Here is a 19550-nt window from a genome sequence, read left to right on the forward strand (position 1 = left end):
AACAAAGTATTGGTATTAGAAGAGTTAGTTTTAAAATAAAAAAGGGCAATAATGGCATCTAAAGGCATGGAAGTAGTGGCAACAGTAAAAGAAGTAGCAGTGGGAAAGTACCTAAGGTAGAATTGTGTAGTTGTAGTAGTAACAAAGGTCGTAGTAGTACAGGCAGTTTATATCAATTAAAATTCCGTTTCTGTAACGTTTCCCAGATGATTACCTTTAAGCTTCTGAGGCCGGAAAAGACCTGGAAGACAAGAACATTAATGAATGACAATGAACATTAATTAGCAGAAGCAGCAGAACGTGGTGCTTTCTGCCGGCAGGGGGAGGTATTTCTCGGTCCTAGTTCTCAGTCCCACAGCAGAGTAAGAAGACTGCAGCTGAGCCCTGTCTCTTCCAGCATCATCACATTTTCCACCATCATTCTTCCTCCTCCTGCCGACACAAACGCACCCTAAACTGGACTCTGTTCACTTCCGTTTAACGACTGTCACCGGGTATTGTTTTGTTAACCTCCTTATCCCCGCTATTTAAAACATTAAACTTCTATCTGTGGGAGAGGGAATATTGTGCGATGCCGTGTGATGGTATTGTTATTGTCGCTTGTTGTAATAACGGGCCCGTTCACTTCCATAGGGATACCATGGAGATTAGCATGCTAACGCCTAGCCTGTCTAGCTGTCACTGAAGACGTTAATTGGATTATAAAAAACGAACTGTCCTTTAAGTATTAAAAAGTGGAGTAATATTCGTATTTTGTTTGTGTGGTAAAAAAAAATACATAATGTGTGTATTTAATTTCAGTTTTGTCAGTGAGTGAAGGGTGTGTAGCATCTTGTTTGTTGTCCGAGTGTCAAACACAACAGTGTTAGTAACATTAGATCTTCACTGTAGGCAGAGCTCTTTTAAATCATTTCCATCCCTCTGCCAAAGGTTAAATATGAGTATTTGTGCCAAAAGGGAAAGATTACCTTGTTGTTCCAATTAAGAATCTTGAAAAGCACCAAAAATAATTCTGTCTCCATAAGTATTCTTCCTCTATAGGAACATATTCCTAATTTGATTAGTTTCTATTTACCTCGAATAATATTGTTTAATGCACCATGGCATTCACTGAAATGCAGCCGTGTTATACTGAACTAAAAGAGGATCATTGTCATAAATAAGTGCTGGTTGTACACATGCAGTTAGCGTGACCCGCTTAGGGCTACTGCACAGATGAGTCTCAAACATCAGTACTGTTGTGTCTGTAGACACTGTCACAACACAGCTTTTCTTTCTGTAAGTTAGTATATATATGTTCATTAGGCTGTGTGATTTTCATAATGTCAATTATACATTATCAGTAGATTTGCCATTAGGACAGTGTTGTTATGAAGTTCTGGTAAGTTCTGGTAAGTGGCAGCAGGCAAAGAAGATGAAAAGTTTATGTTTGTTGTATTCACTGTATGCACTGTATTTTTCAATTTTTGGTTCCTTGTTTTGCAGGATGTCTGACAAAAGTGAACTGAAAGCTGAGCTGGAGAGGAAGAAACAAAGGATCGCCCAGATTCGAGAGGAGAAGAAAAGAAAAGAAGAAGAAAAGAAGAAAAAGGATGTTAGTGGAGAAAACAGTCATTTACACATGTTTTTGTTAAATGTCAGGCTGAAAAGTGTGCACTCTTTAGTTGGTCAGTAGCTCTCAGTCCAGTTTTCAGTTAGGTGACAACCTTTTGCTGTCTGCAGGGTGATTTAAGGCGTGGAGCTGAGGCAGGAAGTGGAGGTGCTGTCGGCCATGAAGACTCCGACCTGGAGAGGAAAAGGAGGGAGGCAGAGGCTCTCCTGCAGAGTGTTGGCATCACTCCTGACATACCTCATGGTAAACTGTTGTACACACAGATGGCATGTTTCTGTTTCTGATTCCTTAACTTCACTTATCTCACATCATGGTCAGGTTTTGTGCTTGAAGAATTTGTAATGCCGTTAATGTTAACCTCCTAACGTTTTAACAGCGTCTGGCAGGAACTCACTCACTGTGTTTCCTCTCCCTCCTTTACATGATGTTTACTGTTATTGTGCATGACACCTGAAACCTGCCTGCCATTTATTTTCATTCTTTCTTCTCTCCCCTTTGTCTTTCCTTTTTACATTCTGTCCTCATGGCTGCATGCAACTGACTCCGTCCTCCCTTCCTCCTCACCCAACTGCCTCCTTCACTCACCCACCTATTCATTGACTCACACACTAACACACAAACACACACTCGCAGCTCAGCCCCTCAGGGTAGTAACAGAGGATACGTGTCTGTTTCACTACCTAGTCCCCGCTCCCATGTCTCCCTCCAACAAGTCAGTGGGCAGTGACGCAGGAAGCCAAGATTCTGGGGATGGAAACGCAGGACCAAGGTTTGTATGCAATGTCAGAGAGAGTTAGATGACGATAGGGTTCAAATCCTATTTCTAGAAAAGTTGCAACACTTTAAGAGAAAAGTATTAAAAACTTAAATCTGTCATTTGGTCCTTGATTAGGCAAAAAGAAAGTTCTCTCATTGTACTTGTTGAACATAATCTAATTTTGCAACTCACTTAATTGGGAAAAAATTTAACCGTTTTACCATCAGGTCACATCATCTTGAGCCACTTTTTACATAAGAAAAATCAAATTAAAAAATGTCCAAAAATATATGTAATGAAAATATAATGATTGAATATGAATAATGAGAATGGTGCAGTTTGTTATACCAAATCACAGGTTTTTTTGGCATTTATTGTGTAGATAGCAGCTTTTCCGGAAATTGTTTATGTATGCATGCAAGTGTGTTTTCTGACATTAAAATTATATCTGATAAAGTTTGATGCGTCCTGTCTCTTGCACGGTACAGTGTGTTTATTAACATCCTTCTTATTCTTCTCTTCCTGTCTTCATTTCTCTGTACTTCTGATCATTTACACTTCTTTCCTGGCTCACCTTCTGCTGGTTTTTCTCCTCTTGGTTCCATCCTCCTTCCTGTTCTGTCCTTCTCTCACTAACTCCCTCTGGTGGTTTGGCTGTGTAAGGACATTGCACTGGGATCCTGACCCCTCTACTCTGCAACTGCACTCCGACTCTGAGCTGATGGGGTACTGCTCCTCCTCCTCCTTTCTCCTTTAGCGTGTCTGTCAGCTTAAACCAGTTTTGTGCTTTTCATCTTATACTTGTCCAAATGTGTTAACGACATCTCTGTGCATCGATATTTCTGTCACCTCCCTAAGTAGTTCTGTTTAGTTCTGCAGCGGTAACCCTGTATTTGAATGCATAATGCTACGTCTTTTTCTGTGTAGACGTGGAGCAGTGAGGCTGGGCATGTCCAAAATGACCCAGGTGGACTTTGTACCAAAAGAAATGGTGTCTTACTGCAAAGAGACCCAGACACCCACAGAATCAATCACACATGAGCAAAAAGCGGGTAAAAACAGACGCAAACTAACCTTTCTCCCTCATAAGCTTTGGCTTAATTCTTTTAACTGAACCAAATCTCTCTTAGATGAGGAGGAGGATGAGGAGATAACTGCTCCTCAACCAGTGAGTGACACTCAGGAGGAGATGGATGACAAGGGTGAACAGCAGGAGGAGGGTAAGTGTGATAAACATCATAACTAGATTTTATCTTAGTATTTATCTTAGCGAGTTTAGAGAGAGAGTTGTATTAAAGTATTTTTTCTCACTTTGAAATTTGCTTGATCCCTTTAAAGAGTCTCCCAAGGAGTTGACAGAAGAGGAGAAGCTGCAGATCATGCACTCCGAGGAGTTTTTGTCATTTTTTGAACGTGGCAGTAAGTATGTGGAGAGAGCGCTGTCTGAGCAGGTGGACGTCTGCTTCGACTACAGTGGCAGAGATCTGGAGGACAAGGACAGGTAAGAAACAAGTCAGTCAACAAGAAGGCTGTGTTTTAAGCCGTTACCATATTTAATTGTTATAACTGTTGTCAATTCCAGTGACCTGCAGGCGGGTGCCAAGTTGGTTCTGCACAGACAGTTTGCAGATGAACGTTGGACTAAAAACAGAGTGGTCACCTGTCTGGACTGGTCTCCTCAGGTAGGGTGGAGGAGGAGAGAATGTCTCATCGTTGTAAGGCGTCCTGTGTAATCTCTACAATGTCCTGTCTCACTGTGTCTCAGTACCCAGAGCTGCTTGTGGCCTCTTATAACAACAACGATGAAGCTCCCTATGAACCTGATGGAGTGGCTCTGGTCTGGAACATGAAGTACAAGAAGAACACACCTGAGTACATCTTCCACTGTCAGGTGAGCTTTCATTTTGACCATTACCATATAAATTAAACTTAAATAAAGTAAACAGAAATAAGACAACAAACACAGATATCTCTGTTCAGAACTACTGTTTATGAGTCAGGTGGGTGGAGTTGATGAGGTGATGCTGCTGTAGGTCTCTGCTCATAGATTTCTCATCATCACACGACTTGACTTAGTAGCATTTGGCCTGGGGGCTTAAGTTTGATATTCTGAAGAAGTTTCAGATAAATTAAAAAGTTACAAAGGAATCTAAACATACACTGTACAAATTCTGCTTCTTACTGTAGGTTTAACATCTCACAACACTGATTTAGAGTTTGGTATATTTGATATGTACCTGTTCTTCCCGACAGTCGGAGGTGATGTCTGCTGGCTTTGCAAAGTTTCATCCCAACCTGGTGGTGGGTGGGACATACTCTGGACAGATTGTCTTGTGGGACAACAGGAGCAACAAACGCACTCCTGTTCAGAGGACTCCTCTGTCTGCAGCAGCACACACAGTAATACACCACATGCACATGAACTCAACATTTATTAAAATCATTCTGGGGTTATTTTTGTTATCTAATTTCCTCCACTCTTGTGTCCAGCACCCTGTCTACTGTGTGAATGTGGTGGGAACCCAAAATGCTAACAATCTGATCAGCATCTCCACTGATGGTAAGATGTGCTCCTGGAGCCTGGACATGCTCTCACAGCCACAGGTAGGATAGAGTGGAGCAGTACTGCAGTTGTACACGTCATTAGGTCGGGGTCTGAGGTTGTCATGTGTCTTTGCAGGACAGTCTGGAGCTGGTGTTTAAACAGAGCAAAGCTGTAGCTGTCACCTCCATGGCCTTCCCTCTGGGAGATGTCAACAATTTTATCGTGGGCAGCGAAGACGGTTCTGTCTACAGCGCCTGTCGACATGGAAGGTCAGTTCCTTTGAGGTTCTGTGTTCACAGCAAATGTTTTGAGTTTGATAAGACACCGGGAAACATCTGTGAGGGGAGACGACAGGGGTCAGCGTTGATCACTGATGTTCTTGGTGTGTTACAGTAAGGCAGGTATCACTGACGTGTTTGAAGGCCACCATGGTCCAGTGACTGGACTGAGCTGTCACAGCGCTGGTGGACCAGTGGACTTCTCCCATCTTTTCATCTCCTCCTCCTTCGATTGGACCATCAAACTTTGGAGTACTAAGGTGAGCTTACACAAACATGCAGAAGGATCCGACCCACAATTCGCACGGCTCTATTTGATCTATTTGTTCTTTTTCAACACAGAGTAATCGTCCCCTCTACTCATTCGATGACAGCAGTGACTACGTCTATGATACCATGTGGTCTCCCACACACCCTGCTCTGTTCGCTTGTGTGGACCTGAGTGGACGTCTGGACCTGTGGAACCTTAACAATGACACTGAAGTACATAGAAACACAATATATTCCGAACTGTACCCAAAGTATTGCCAAATACCTTTCCTAATGGCCAGTTTGGTCTGATGTGTGTTTTCTAGGTTCCCACTGCCAGTGTGTGTGTGGAAGGGTCTCCAGCACTGAACAGAGTGAGATGGGCTCACACTGGCAAAGAGATCGCTACTGGAGACTCAGAAGGACAGGTCCAGGTCTATGATGTAGGAGAGGTAAGGCGCCATTACATCACTGTGTAAAACCACTCCCAGCCCCCACCTGTATGTCTGACAATACCGCTTCTGTCCTGCAGCAAATTTGTGTCCCCAAGGCCGACGAGTGGACGCGTTTTGTCAGGACGCTGGCGGAGATCAACGAGAACAGGGACGAAGCCGAGGAGCTGGCCATTGTGTGATGTCACAGACCTTCACTCTGACTATGGCTCGTTTACTTCTACACTACACGTGACCTGAGACGGGCTGAGGTGACCACCTCTGTTCCCTCTGGCTTTTAGCTTTTTCCATGTACATCAGTAAAAGATCTGGCCCAAGGAGATGCGCAGAACTAGAATGGATAGAACAGAAGGGTCTTTGGACAATTGTAAATGTGTTTTAAATGTCTCCAGGAAAACATTTGATAGAAATAGTCAATGTCATTTGTAAAAGTCATCTTAAGTTGGGAAGTGATCATCATTGGTCCACGGCTCAGTTTATTTTACTATATGCAAACCTTTGTACCTGCACCTTTTTATTACCATTGGAGTGTTTTTAATATTTTCTTCACACACTTGTGCACATGGCTGGGGCAGCATTTGAATCATATCGACTGAAGCAGACATAACAACAGCCCTGGCCTGTGCACGAGTGTGTTGCCTGCTTTTTAACCACTATATTTAATATTTATTCTAATTCTGGCACTTATTTAAATGTTTTGTTTATCGTTAAAAACAAATGCCGTTTTGTACTAAAAGCTTGACTAGTAGATTCCTAACATTGACACACGTTTTATATCAGGCAAAGTGTGTGAATGTACTGACACTAGTCCAGTTAAAAATATATATGTTTAACTGAACATAAGGTTGTTTTACAGTCTTTCCCTGTCCAAGATGATATCCTGTTCTTCAGAGGATTTAAATAAGACTTAATTAAGTCCGAAGTAACCTTTTGGGACGAGGAGGAAATTTTGGTTTTATCTAGATTTCTTTTTAAAAACCATGTATTTTACTCATGATGAAACATTTCATTCTCAGTGTTGTTGAAATTTGCATAATTACTAAAACTGATTATAAAAGCACTGTAATAAAATGAATACAACACTTGTCAGTATTGCTTAAGAGAATATATGTACTGCAATTTCTTTTACCATTAAAAGTAAGCCATGGTTACACTTTTCCATTGGAATAAAACTCCCAAGACTGGTTGGTAAAATTAAACCCATATGGATGATTTATTTCAATAAAATACAATGACTGAATTGAAATACATTTAATTTATTAATACCTAATTCTCTTCTCTGGTTTCATTAAAGAAAACACTAAAAGTTTCTTTTGTACATCAGTAAGAGTGATTCTCAGAAACCAGGACCAAAGGCCCATCACTGGCCATAACAACACTACAGTTACACTTGGCGTGGTTTCGTAACATTTTTATCACCGCAGTTATACTATATGTACAGTAGGGGGCCCATCTGAGGACCGAACCCACTCCAACACCGTGCTAGATATTGACATTTCATTCCCCTTGTCCAACGCAACAAGTCCTGCTCAAATTGAGTGTAAGACAAAAAAAAAAAAATCACATCATCTACTCATGAGAGTGAATCTTCAAACAAATATTGTAGAGAAATAAGCATGAAAATGCCAGGAGCCAACAGTCACTGCAGATACAACACAGTCATTCTCCCTGCTGAGTGACACTGAGCCCAGACCAGTGACTGACACAGGACCAGTGGGTCCAACCTCACTGTGAACAGAGTTAAGGGGTTGGTGTTGTTTGTTAAAGCCCCGTTTTGTGGAGTGTGCGGATGTGTGTTATAACTGAGCTGATGGTCGAAGCCTGTGTATCTAAGTTCCTGGCTCCTGGTAAAAGGACAATTGAGATGACGGAGGTGATATGGAAATGTCAGACCTCTAGGTGGTCTTCGCAGGTGCAGCTGCGCCCGGTACGGGGTGATGTAAGGAAACCACGCCAGAGGACTTGAATTTGGGAAGGTGCAGGCCGAATTTGTTCTCCACTCCTGCGAAGGTGGCCGCGGCCAGACGGTAGCCTCCCACGTGGTCCGCGTGAATGGGTGGAAGCTCTGAGATGCGAGACTTGGGCATGGGCTCAGATCCTGCTGGACGACTGCAGAAAAGGAGGAGGGAATAGAAGATAGTGTAAGAGGTAGAATGTGTTTGGAGCATTTGAATATACGTAGATGGGGGAGGTTACTTTAAAAAATCTAATATTTGCTGTGTCTTTATAGCTCTGTACAAACCCAGTCAAACCTTTGTCAGATGGAATGTGTTTACAAATCGGATTGTTAGGACAATATTATGTAATAATGACACAACACCATCGTGTAAGAGTCATATTTCACATGAGTCGACTTACTGTCCACCAAAGTCGACATAGAACCATCTCTGCAGGAGCTCATACGTCACCAGAGTCACACCAAACTGTGGGGAGGACCTGCACATACGAGCTGTTGGAGAGAGGAAACACCTGGTTTAGTATGGTTTAAATCAGCAACAATCTCAGATTCATGACACACACAAACAGACACACAAACCTCCAGCTCCCTTCCACAGAGCCCTGAATCCTTCCTCTTTCATAATCTTCTTAAAACAGTCAATGACTCCGGTATAGGTGGTCTGTCCCGCCCGTGCCGCTACTTGCAGACGGGTCTTGACGACATCGGCAGGAGTTACCAGTGAGGCAGCAGGGATACCTGGGAAATGAAGTCAGAGAGATGAGATGAGAAATTTGTTGCATCAGGTTGTATACAGTAATATCACTTAATTAAGAATTAGGAAATCCTTTCTTGGTCCCACAATGGAGACATTTACAGTGTTGACAGCAGCAAGGTACAGTACACGGTATATAGAGTGAAGTAGCATAGCGTAGTGCTATAGAAATAAAGTTATCAGACTTCAATATAGTTGTATCTTAATGTCAAAGGTGTAAAGCCCTTTGAGGTTAGCAGCTCAACTGAACGGTGGCTGGCTTTAGTGTTTAACAAGACTAAAGATAATAACTAAAAATACTAGCACATTCTATCCTGTAACTAAACAAATAAAATGGTTCATGGTTACCTGCAATTGCACCGGCTGAGAGAAGCTGCAGAGGCCCCACTCTGCCCTGGTCGTCAGCAAACTGAGCCTTGATGTGAGCGTACACAGGGAAATAGATTGCTGAGAATGGGATGTCTCTCAGGAAACAAGCTTTAGCCCCCTGCCAAAAAAAAAAAATCAAAGGACAGAGAGGGATGCCATGAGTCCCGGTCTAGGACACTATGACAGCCACTCATACAGACGAACAAATTAAAAGTGACTAAAAGCCACAGAAAAAAAATCCATCACCTTGTACAGGCCGAAGAAGCCCAGGTCACGGACCACGCTGAGGGCGCTGACTCGAGGTCCAGTTGTGATCTCACCTGCCACCTGTAGGCGGATTTTCACAATCTCCAGGGGGTTAGTGAAGATCACCTGAGAGCCTCCAGCCTGAAATAAAAAAAAGTATTTACAGAGTAGAATCACACCTTTGCAGCAGTAGTAAAAGAGCATCCACAGTAGAACGAGTGACTTCCTACTTACACAACCTCCAGCCAGAATCTCAGCCATTAAAGGAATGGAGTCGTCTTTTTCAGTGAACTTGTCTCTGACAAAGTCATTGACCTTTTGGATGCAAACAAAGCAGCTGTGAGACAACAGGGTACGGAGTAGGGTCTGCATCATCCAGTATGTGTATAAATGTACATTGTTGTACTTTGGCGTTCATTCATTTCCATCTCCTGTTTTATGTTATTGTGCGAGTGCAGTGACGACCAGAACACGTTTGTGTGTGCATTCACTAAGGAGTGGAGGAAAACTAATGTCATGCAGGTCTGTACTCACTGTTAGTTTGATGGCTTTCTCAGGTGCCACGCCTATAAGCTGAGGAACCAGACCTGTGAGGCATTGTGGAGATTATGTGGTTAGGTTTAGTGTGGATCTTATTAATTAGTTCAGAAACTTTAGGGTTGTCAAAAGTAATTCATTCATATATTTGTGCAATTTTTCAGCCTCTCACCTCGGTAAAAGCCAAAGAAACCCTCATAGCGGAGGACCTTTTTCGCACAGTCAAAGCTGTTTTTGTACATCAGCTCCCCAACAAAGGATCCTGTGGACCTTTGGTTCTGCATTCGAGTCTTTACCAAGTCGATTGGATACACCGCCGTTGCTCCCGTAGCTTTATGAACACAAACAAGTTTGAGTTAAAAAATGTTTTGAACTCATGAGATGTAAAGCTGTCTCAGACCTCAGTGGGACTCACCTCCGGCGATGGAGCCCAGAGTAAACCTGTATGCTGACTCTGCAATTTGGAGCCACACAGGCCTGGAGCCATCTCCACGGGTCTGTCAACCAAAAACATGAAATACATTAAAAAAATGTAATGATGTCACAGTACTGTTATTACAGCACATGGTCAAATTTCAATGATGTCGCTGAGTAGGCAAAAAGCACTGTACAATAAACTCACGTGTTTCTGACTTTCAGCCAGGTGATGTGGAAGAGCTCCTTCCTCTAACGGTGCTATCCTCTCAATGTCAGACAGGTTCAGGCGCCTGAGACACCAACGAAATTATTAGTCAAAACAACAGAAAAATCACCAAGGTTGAGGTGAGGCTAAAAACCTAAACTGAGAAGTAATTTTATTTTACCCAGAGGGGGAGTGAAGGCCTGACAACTGGTACAAGATGTCAATTTCCATTGGAGTGATTTGACCAAACTTGTTAGCAGCGTGAACAAACTCCTCTGTGGAGAGACAAGGGAGGAATGATAAACCAACAGATGCAGAGCACAGCACCGCGATACAGCAACGTTCTGTGTACCTTTGGTCACCAGTGTGTCCTTCCGTGTGCCAGCCAGAGTGCTGTAGATCTTACGGATCAGCTCCATGTTATTAAGAAGGGAGTTAAAAGCATTAAAATAGGAGAAACTGACCATGTGGGAGGTGCTGCCTCCTGCAGCCTGGGAGAACAAAAACAGAAAAATGCAAGTGAGAAACAATATATTCTTGACTTTTGGTAACTTTCATTCAGCATCTATTCATATGTACAGTAAAATATGAGCAAATGTTTATGGCTATAACCGTTCCATTTAGTCCACATGTGATGAAGAATTGATGGACGAGCCAGAAGCAATTAACAGATAGTATTGTAAATCCCTGCTATTTATTTAATTTTTATCTGTTTCCATATTCTTACAGCTCAGTCTGTTTGTTTCTAATTCATTCTGCTCAGTTTTCTCTCCTCTATTTGTCTGTTATAAATTTCTCACTGACTGGGACGCGGGTAAAGGTAACATTTTCAGATTTCATATGAAAAGTCCACATTTTAGCAGTCGGAAATCTTTAAAATTATGAGCTTGAGAACTCACAGAAACAAGGTTTTCCTCCACAAAAGGTGTGAGTATGTGGTGTCTGATGGTGGCCATGATGTCGCTGAAGTCCATGGCAGAAATGACCCCATTCTTTCCTTTGTCCTTTTGAGCAAATGCCTGGCGTGCGTGCTCCAGCTGCAACTCCTAAAAGAAATACAACACCACAAGGATGAATTTAAAAATAGTCATCACTGAATGGCAAGGGTGTCAGTGTATGTGTGTGTGTGTGTGTGTGTGTGTGTGTGTGTTTGTCCGTGCACTGTCCACACCACATACCTGCAGGAACTGGGTGAACTCAAGATAGCTGAGGCATTTCTTGCGGTCGTGCCCAAAGTGCAGGCGGATGAACTCGCAGTCCCAGTTGAAGGGGATATGATGGTGTACAGTGGTCTGGCTGAAAATGTCTCGCACATTTTCTGCAATAACAATGGTGATTATGTAAATCTGTTCATGTGAACTGAATGCTTAAAACAAATCTGATTAACAACACATTAGGACAATCCTCCTTTCAGACCAAGGGCAGGAAAACGGGACTGTGCGTAAATATTCAGGCGAGCACATAGAATTTTAAGACTCATACCAAAGGAAACGGAGCCTGTTCCGTTCTTGTCAAAAAGCTGGAAGGCAACGATGAAGAGAGCATCAGGTGCACACAACACCGACTCGAATGCAAGGAACTCCTGGAAAGAGATGAGCCTGCAATGGTGGGTGAGACAAGGAAACAGAGACACATGTTGTCAAGGCAAGTCAGGAGGTGGTTCAAAGAAACCCTAAAGGTACAATATGCAATGATTTCCAACAAACATAAACCATAAAGCTATGTGTGATGTTACACTAAAAACAGTACAGTGTTATGTTTATCTACAAGGATGCTGCATAACTACAACTACTACAACATTAACAGAAAATTCTGTTATACTTTTGAGGAGGTACTAACAAATACTTTGACATTTTATGTCATTTATGTTTCATGTAAAAGAGCATGTCATAATCACATGTCTACTTCGACATAATTAATCTTGCACTGATGTGAGGTTGGGTTTGTCTGTAAAATCCAACAGTCTGGGTTTCACTGAATGCCTTCTCATCACACGGAGATAAAGATAGATAACAATCATGTCTGGCTCCATAAACTGTTAATTATTGATAAGCTTCTTTGTCATTACACACCCGTCCTTTGTGGTGTCCGCTACAGCAGCAATGAGTTGTACAGTTTTGGGGTTGTGGTGGATCTGAGTGTGTAATCCCAGATAGCCCTGGACAAAGTCTCCGGGGGTCATAAACTTCTCTCCATCCTTGTCTACTATGGTGGCGTACTAGGAGGAACAAGGAAACAGAAAACATCGTGACGTCAGCCTTCAAAGAAGCAACATTTTTACGTGACATAACATGACTCAGAGTTAATCCTCCTCATAAGCACGGCTTTAAATTAGACGCTTACAGCTTTATACACCCTCAGAGCGACCTTTTCTTTGGTGGTACAGTCCTGAGCTTTATTTCATGTTTGAAGTAATATACAGTATGAAACCTGTAATTGATAATAATAATTTTTAACAGGTGATTTTTAACAGAATTTCTAACCACAGTGACTTGCAGTAGGACAATAACCCTTTACATGCATTTAATTCATATAACTGTCCAACACCAGAAGCAATAGAGTGATTTTTTTCCCTGTATGTGTATGGCTAGCTATACACATACAGCTAACAGCTGTGCTGCAAATGATTTCCTAAACGTGTAGGTTACACCAATGACACAGCTGAACAATTAAAGTCACTCATTCAATTCAGACACTGCATCCATGACTAAGCACGTGAGCACATTGCACCATGTTTTCCTCAGCTGTTTGACCTGCGTGTGTCAGCAGACCAACAGTGAACGGCCCACATGACAGCAGGCTGATCACAAACAGCCCACGCAGAGGACATTGGGCAAAAGGTTCCCTCGTTTGGAAGCTATTTTCAGCAAAACTAACATTAAAATATTGACAAAAACGACAGCAAGCAGAGAAACTTGACAGTGATGCCAGTTGACCTCACAGTTAGACCACTCCTGATCTAACTGGTATTATTAAAAACAAGAACAAACAAGACTGTGGATTGCGATGGGTCTAAAGGGAACATTTGAACCCAAAATATCTGATCTCAAGGCTATTTTTAGCAACATTCACTCCAGATTCTGAGCAGTTCAGATGTGTGTTTAGGTTTAAAAAAAGATTCTGTCTTTTATATCTGAAAGTAAAATCTCTCAGGGAAAATAATCTAGCAGAAAGCTACTCATACTCGATACAGTGTTAACAACATGTTTGTAAACTGTGTAGTGAAGTATCTGCTATTCAATCAACAAAAAGGAAGAAGAGTAATAGAGTATTTGATTATATTGTTACATTTTGGGCATTCCTTTTATTTGAGTGCACACAAACAGCTATCCTTTGGGAGTAAAGAACAGTTGTAATGACACCTAGGTTTTGTGAGCAGAAATAATTTAAATTTAAAGCCAAATAGACTCAGGCTCTTGTGTTAAGATTTCAAAACACAGCCTCTATTTTGGTGTGGAGGCTGAGGTATGCAGATTGTTATTCACATTAGCTTACATGTATCGGAGTAAGCCAGTGTCTCTGCTCTCCAAATGTGACATATATTGTGCAAGTACAGGCGTGTTCGTTTTGTGCTGCAGGAAAACCACTGCTTCTCCTATTTCGGGGGGATTTTTTTAGGACTGTGCACGTGACACACATCAGATATAAACAGTAGAATTGTACTATTGTATTTGGATTGTTTAAAATGTTGAGCATGTATATATCAAACACAGCTACAGTGTTAGCTGATCCTCAGTCGTTGCTCTTTAAGTTCTTTTCTGTAATTTGGCCTGTAGCAGCCAACTGTAGCTAATGCTATAATTTAAACCCCATGACACAATCTTACAAGCTGAAAAACCAAAAGTCTTGGGACCAGCTGATTTCCACTAATACACCAGTTTCAATATTGTCATCTTTGACAAACAGCCAGTCATACTGGTACACTATGTAAACTTAAATGTAAAACCAAAACAACACACTTACCCTCTGGAAAATTCCTTTCAGCTCACTTGGGTCCCCACGTTTTGTTGACTGCACCTAAAAAATGAAACACAGAATGTTGACATTTCTGGACGAAGCTAAAGTTTTCACGAAGTATGACATTAACTCCACAACATATAACGAGGGGAAACAGAAAGTGAACAGGGTTTTGTGTCTCCTTGCCACGTCCACTGTTTTGAACGTGAAAGATGAGACAAGGAGACAGGAAACACCCACAAACCTCTTCAAAAACAACACATCCCGGTCAACAACGACGACCATGATGATGATGGAGTTAAAGATAACGAGTAATTAGCGACAAAAAGGCAAAATTAGACAAACGATACAACCCGAGTGCGCTTAGCAACATACGGAGGAAGAGGACACAACCCGAGACAAGGACGCGTTCATAAATGAACGCGGACAACAGTGCAACGACGAAAGATAAAACAGACAAATTTGGTCTGTTGGTTCGGTTAAGGTCAGAGCTGTTATCTTATCTTGAGCGGTGCCTGCAGCTGTATAACATTACACTGATAACTTGGAGGTTGTGGATGTCCGAAGGCCAGCAGCCGTAGTGGGGCGGCTGCTAGCTCGGGAGAAGATGCTACAACATCCGAGAACAGAGCTTTCAAACGCCCGCGGTTCGCACACAGCCAGGGACTCTCGTTTCTAACATTGTCGCGGAAGAAAACAGGCAGAATAAAAGCGGACATGTTTAAGAAGATGTTTGAGGGTCGTAGAAAAAGCGATGCCGAAGTCACCTTGGCCGCCATGCTGGTTTGACGTCACGCAGAGTGAGTGAGTGGGGCGTAGAGCACGCCCTCAGGCGTGGACAGTCAGGTCTCTCTCTCTCTCTCTCTCTCTCTCACTCTCTCGCTCTCTCTTTTACCCATACTGTAACATAGCAACATTGGATAATTAAATTCATTATTATAAATTATATATTTCATTTATATTATATATCATTATATTTCGTGTAAGAGACATTGGGATTTAATGTTATCAATTGTTTTCATAAGTAATTCTTCATGAAAAATCTTATTCTAAATTCTTATTCTAAAATTGCCATTCATAAAATTCATAAAGTTATTTAGCTGAATTATTCATATTCAAGCAAGAAGTACAGTTTACACATTATACAGCACAGATATGTGTATGTGTATATATATGTGTGTGTGTGTATATGTGTGTGTGTGTAAATATGTTTACATATATATGCAAACATATTTACACACACACACACACACATATATAAGCATATCCAATCATATCCCTTAAAAACATAATAACGTGTATTGAAAGTTGAGGCATACAGCTAATCTATGGAGTACAGTGCAGCAGAACCCTAGTTGCATGCATAAAGTCATATCACCTACATGTCACCACTCCTGATCTAAATGGTTGATAAATAAATTACAAAGTTACTACTTTATCATCACTAGCAGTACAGGTTAGGGTACAAGATTGAACTAGATTACTAAAGCAGGCTTTTCTCACTCTGTTCTCTAATAATGGCTTACGTCATGTCTGTTGGCAAAAACAAAGAAAAAGGGTTTTTACATGCTTGACTTGTGACTGAGTGTTATTGTGTAATTAAAAATTAAAAAACAGAACTAGTCAAATTGACTTTTGCAGCATTTTAAGCATTTTATTAAATAGTCATATTTCACAAAATGCTCAAGGCCAAACAAAACCGCAGCGTGTCTGAGCACGTCAGCTGAATAGGCACTCTCTGATCCTTGGATTACCTGCATGTTTAGGAATGTGACCACGCATGTCCCTGAACCACCCTTTTGCAGGAGTTGTAAGTTTCAACTCAATATGCTAATCATTATCTTGATATCCCACAAGATAATAAATAATAAATTGGAAATAGTTAAAAAAAAGTTACTATTAGCAACCATACATTCGATAACGACAACAATTTCCCCATGGAAACAATAAAGTTCGATCTAATCTAATCTAATAACTAAGAGTTATAATTATTTAATAATAATTAAACGAAGTCAAAAGATCAATATATTTAGGCAAATGGCTACTGCTTCAACAGTATAATAATAATTATTATTATTATTACATAATCCGTCTACTCAACAAATGCACGGGTAAGGAAGATACTTGGCCAGGAGAGGGCAGTATGAAACTGTCAGACGTTGGGTCTACCTAAATAGAAAAGAAGAAAAACCTACACTGCGTCACTTTACCTTTGCACCACGTGACCACCAATAACAATGTCTGCGCCCTGTGTTTGTGTACTTGTTCGAAATACCGGTAGGTGATTCAATGCAGAACTGTTGTCTAGCTGAAAACTTATCATAGCTTCTTCCAACCATAAATATAGAGGGAGCAATAGTTGCTGCTCATGTAACCGGAACTTCATAAAATCAAACAGATACTTTGTTTTACGCATAACAATTAAACGCAGACATAAGTCATTAATTTTCAGTCCTCATCATTGTCAGTTATGTTACGTGTTGTAGTATTATAAAATGGAATTTAGACATTTTGCATGATGAAGTGACCACCCCCTTTCAGAAGGCGTCTTTTCTAAAGCTTTTAGTGTTTTGACAAATTTGTGTAATTTGTAATTTCTACATCTGAAAAAGATAATATAATGATAGTAGTTGTAGATTCATCTAAAATTACTTTTAATTTTTTATAGGATTTGGAGGTTTACTGCAGAGAGTTTCTCGTGGTCTTCCCACAGCTCTACTGAGTCAACAACATCGCCACTTTTTCTGGCAGAAATGGAAATATTCCCATAATATAGTTCGTCCAGCTAATGTCAGTCCTGCATATCCAGTCCCCAAGGTAAATACATACTCTAACCCTATCTTCTTTAGAAAATGTAACGCTGATTTTGTTTTTGTCACAAAATCTTGCTATAACAATGTCACTCATAATGGCTTTCATGTGAAACTGGTAATTTTAACATAGTTAAAAGATCATTAACACACCAGGTATTAATTGGCTCACCTTTTCATGAATTTTATGTATTATTATTACAGATTATAATCAGTTTGTAAAGTAGATTTTGCTTCTTTTTTTTAAATACATATTTATACATCTCATTCTTTTCCTTGTTGACACTAGCACATTGTGCGTCCTGACTATATTGGCTCTGAACTGATCCCCGAGTGGCCTGACTACATCGAAATTAAAGATCAAGAGCAAATCGAAGGACTGGCCAGAGCCTGTCAGCTCGCCAGACATGTTCTTTTAGTGGCTGAAAGCAATGTGAAGGTGAATGAAACAATTTAGTCTTTTGTTCGTTGTTGCTTTTTTAAAAAAAGAAACAAAACTGTATAAGTAAATAATCAAACAAACATGTTTTACCTGTGACTTACAGGTTGGTATGACAACAGATGAAATTGACCTCATCGTGCATCAGGAGATAATCAAACACAACGCCTACCCTTCCCCTCTTAGCTATGGGGGTTTTCCCAAGTCAGTCTGTACTTCTGTGAACAATGTGGTCTGTCATGGAATTCCTGACAGGTAACCATCCAGTACCCTCAGTTTTCATCAATTCCATTTTCGTTGTACACCACGCTTACCTTTTGAATTCATGTGTTTTGCAGTCGACAACTCAAAGACGGAGATATCATCAACATAGATGTAACTGTAAGTTTTCTAGAAATACACATGGACACATTATAATTTGGAACAACACTTGTCCCTTGACTGAACATTTCATGTGCCACTTAGGTGTATTTAGATGGTTACCATGGCGACACCTCAGAAACCTTCCTTATTGGCCAGGTGGATGAAACAGGGCAGCAATTGGTAGAGACGACCAAACGTTGTCGGGATGAGGCCATTGCAGTCTGCAGACCAGGCGCACCGCTCTGTGTCATAGGAAACACAATAAGGTACAAGCAAGTATTAGTCATATTGTAGCACAATCGCAACTCGCATTTTGATTCACAATATGTTCATTCTGGATGGTTGTTAGTAAAATAGCCCAGGAAAGTGGTTTTGAAGTATCGCCGTACTTCATTGGACATGGGATAGGAACACATTTTCACTGCCACCCTGAGATTTGGCACCATGGTGAGTTCAGCTATAAAGTTCTGTTGACCTACTGAGACAATGGGTTGTTGTCCTAGACAACTCTGTTTCTGAGATATATTATTAATCGTGTATTTTAAGTGTTGTCATCATGAGGTCTGGGACTTCCCAATTTACAAATAAAGCCCTGATCACAGCTGATTAGACTGTGCAAAAAGTGATTCTGTCCATAAAGTCATACAGCTATATAAGTTGAGGACAATATTATTTATTATAAATAAATGATTTAAAAACATAAAGCAAACAATGTCCTTGTATCTTATGCAATAGAGTGGGCCTTGTCTGATGATACATTCATTGTTCAATTGAAAAAAATATATTGTCTACTGACTAGCTTCTGTCTAATCTTATTGTTTTCAGCGAATGACAACGACATGACCATGGAGGAAGGGATGGCCTTTACAATAGGTGATATTCGTTAAGTTAGATGAATTTAAACAAAAACCTTCTGCTGCTGCGTGACTGTGGCGCTGATGCTGCCTCTTATTCCACAGAGCCCATAGTGATGGAAGGTTCAGTGGAATTCAGAATCCTCAAGGACAAATGGACTGCTGTGTCGGTGGATGATAAGAGGTAAATACAATGTAAATAATTACCAAATAATAATTTTAATTGTTGAAAACAATAAAAATAAATGTAATAAGTATTACATCAAGGGCAAAATTTAATTCATATTTACATTGACTCATGGGAGGTTTGCGGCCCTCAAGTCAGGAGTTTGAGACCTCTGTCTTGCTTCAAATATTAATGTTTCTGTTTTTCTTTGACTTCCCTTCAGATCTGCTCAGTTTGAACATACGGTGGTCATCACATCAGATGGAGTGGATATCCTCACCAAACTGCCAGAAGAAAACAATGTGACCAAAAGTTGACGGGGGACTTTTAAAACATTAAATAATTTTTACAAAGGATATAGTTGACCCATCAATGTGTGGATTTTTTAAAACTACCTAAATAATTACAATGGTTTATTTATATGTATTTGACTGAGTAATGTCCAAATGTCTGTTTTTATGTGTGGAAGTCAGTGTGGCTGACTGTATACTGTCTGAATTGACTGTTTTACAATATGTATATATATATTTAAATATTTGACTCATAATGATAAAATATGAAATATAAAATATATATAAGTGGA

General features: G+C 40.6%; 3 protein-coding genes across 8 annotated transcripts; 2 read left to right on the plus strand and 1 right to left on the minus strand.

The window, feature by feature from the left end:
- Positions 1 to 156: 156 nt before the first annotated feature.
- LOC103395899 (cytoplasmic dynein 1 intermediate chain 2-like) lies at positions 157 to 7453 on the plus strand. Of its 4 annotated transcripts, none has more exons than XM_008333743.3 (17): positions 157 to 494; positions 1486 to 1594; positions 1723 to 1855; positions 2246 to 2381; positions 3033 to 3095; positions 3297 to 3421; positions 3500 to 3589; positions 3708 to 3870; positions 3952 to 4051; positions 4135 to 4260; positions 4623 to 4769; positions 4860 to 4973; positions 5050 to 5183; positions 5308 to 5452; positions 5535 to 5675; positions 5768 to 5893; positions 5974 to 7453. In XM_008333743.3, exons 2-17 carry the CDS (start codon positions 1487 to 1489, stop codon positions 6073 to 6075), a joined length of 1953 nt encoding a protein of 650 aa, XP_008331965.1. In that variant the 5' UTR covers positions 157 to 494; position 1486; the 3' UTR covers positions 6076 to 7453. The 4 variants fall into 4 exon arrangements, with proteins under 4 accessions (XP_008331965.1, XP_008331968.1, XP_008331967.1 ...); XM_008333745.3 differs by having other exon boundaries at positions 344 to 494; positions 2297 to 2381; XM_008333746.3 differs by lacking the exon at positions 3033 to 3095 and having other exon boundaries at positions 161 to 494.
- On the minus strand, positions 7083 to 15206 carry LOC103395900 (calcium-binding mitochondrial carrier protein Aralar1-like). 2 transcript variants are annotated; one of them, XM_008333748.3, is made up of 18 exons: positions 15103 to 15206; positions 14342 to 14395; positions 12451 to 12596; positions 11861 to 11976; positions 11557 to 11696; positions 11278 to 11424; positions 10731 to 10869; positions 10560 to 10653; positions 10379 to 10463; positions 10172 to 10253; positions 9929 to 10087; positions 9754 to 9806; positions 9454 to 9534; positions 9220 to 9360; positions 8953 to 9091; positions 8430 to 8588; positions 8252 to 8342; positions 7083 to 8002 (listed from the first exon to the last, which is right to left on the minus strand). In XM_008333748.3, the coding sequence occupies exons 1-18, from the start codon at positions 15112 to 15114 to the stop codon at positions 7789 to 7791; spliced, it is 2052 nt and encodes a 683-aa protein (XP_008331970.1). In that variant the 5' UTR covers positions 15115 to 15206; the 3' UTR covers positions 7083 to 7788. The 2 variants fall into 2 exon arrangements, with proteins under 2 accessions (XP_008331970.1, XP_024922115.1); XM_025066347.1 differs by lacking the exon at positions 15103 to 15206 and adding an exon at positions 14580 to 14720.
- On the plus strand, positions 15004 to 19320 carry metap1d (methionyl aminopeptidase type 1D (mitochondrial)). Of its 2 annotated transcripts, none has more exons than XM_025066348.1 (10): positions 15004 to 15135; positions 17004 to 17152; positions 17435 to 17584; positions 17691 to 17839; positions 17923 to 17965; positions 18050 to 18213; positions 18297 to 18394; positions 18773 to 18820; positions 18907 to 18985; positions 19191 to 19320. In XM_025066348.1, the coding sequence occupies exons 1-10, from the start codon at positions 15090 to 15092 to the stop codon at positions 19282 to 19284; spliced, it is 1020 nt and encodes a 339-aa protein (XP_024922116.1). In that variant the 5' UTR covers positions 15004 to 15089; the 3' UTR covers positions 19285 to 19320. The 2 variants fall into 2 exon arrangements, with proteins under 2 accessions (XP_024922116.1, XP_008331971.1); XM_008333749.2 differs by lacking the exon at positions 15004 to 15135 and adding an exon at positions 16471 to 16612.
- Positions 19321 to 19550: the final 230 nt, after the last annotated feature.

The sequence above is a fragment of the Cynoglossus semilaevis genome, chromosome 20 (genome assembly GCF_000523025.1).
Source record: "Cynoglossus semilaevis isolate Cse_v1.0 chromosome 20, Cse_v1.0, whole genome shotgun sequence".
Classification (NCBI taxonomy): Eukaryota; Metazoa; Chordata; class Actinopteri; order Pleuronectiformes; family Cynoglossidae; genus Cynoglossus; species Cynoglossus semilaevis.

What these genes read in the sequence shown, in the direction of transcription:
- LOC103395899 (XM_008333743.3), top strand. Translation starts at nt 1,487, where the DNA reads ATGTCTGACAAAAGTGAACTGAAAGCTGAGCTGGAGAGGAAGAAACAA. An exon ending in CACACATGAGCAAAAAGCGG is followed by an intron (nt 3,422 to 3,499) that starts GTAAAAACAGAC and finishes AATCTCTCTTAG; the next exon opens with ATGAGGAGGAGGATGAGGAG. An exon ending in TCAAACTTTGGAGTACTAAG is followed by an intron (nt 5,453 to 5,534) that starts GTGAGCTTACAC and finishes TTTTCAACACAG; the next exon opens with AGTAATCGTCCCCTCTACTC.
- metap1d (XM_025066348.1), top strand. Translation starts at nt 15,090, where the DNA reads ATGCCGAAGTCACCTTGGCCGCCATGCTGGTTTGACGTCACGCAGA. An exon ending in CTGGTTTGACGTCACGCAGA is followed by an intron (nt 15,136 to 17,003) that starts GTGAGTGAGTGG and finishes AATTTTTTATAG; the next exon opens with GATTTGGAGGTTTACTGCAG. An exon ending in GTCATAGGAAACACAATAAG is followed by an intron (nt 18,214 to 18,296) that starts GTACAAGCAAGT and finishes GATGGTTGTTAG; the next exon opens with TAAAATAGCCCAGGAAAGTG.
- LOC103395900 (XM_008333748.3), bottom strand. An exon ending in TGGAGGAAAACCTTGTTTCT is followed by an intron (nt 10,870 to 11,277) that starts GTGAGTTCTCAA and finishes TTGTTCTCCCAG; the next exon opens with GCTGCAGGAGGCAGCACCTC. An exon ending in GCTTCTTCGGCCTGTACAAG is followed by an intron (nt 9,092 to 9,219) that starts GTGATGGATTTT and finishes TTTTTTTGGCAG; the next exon opens with GGGGCTAAAGCTTGTTTCCT.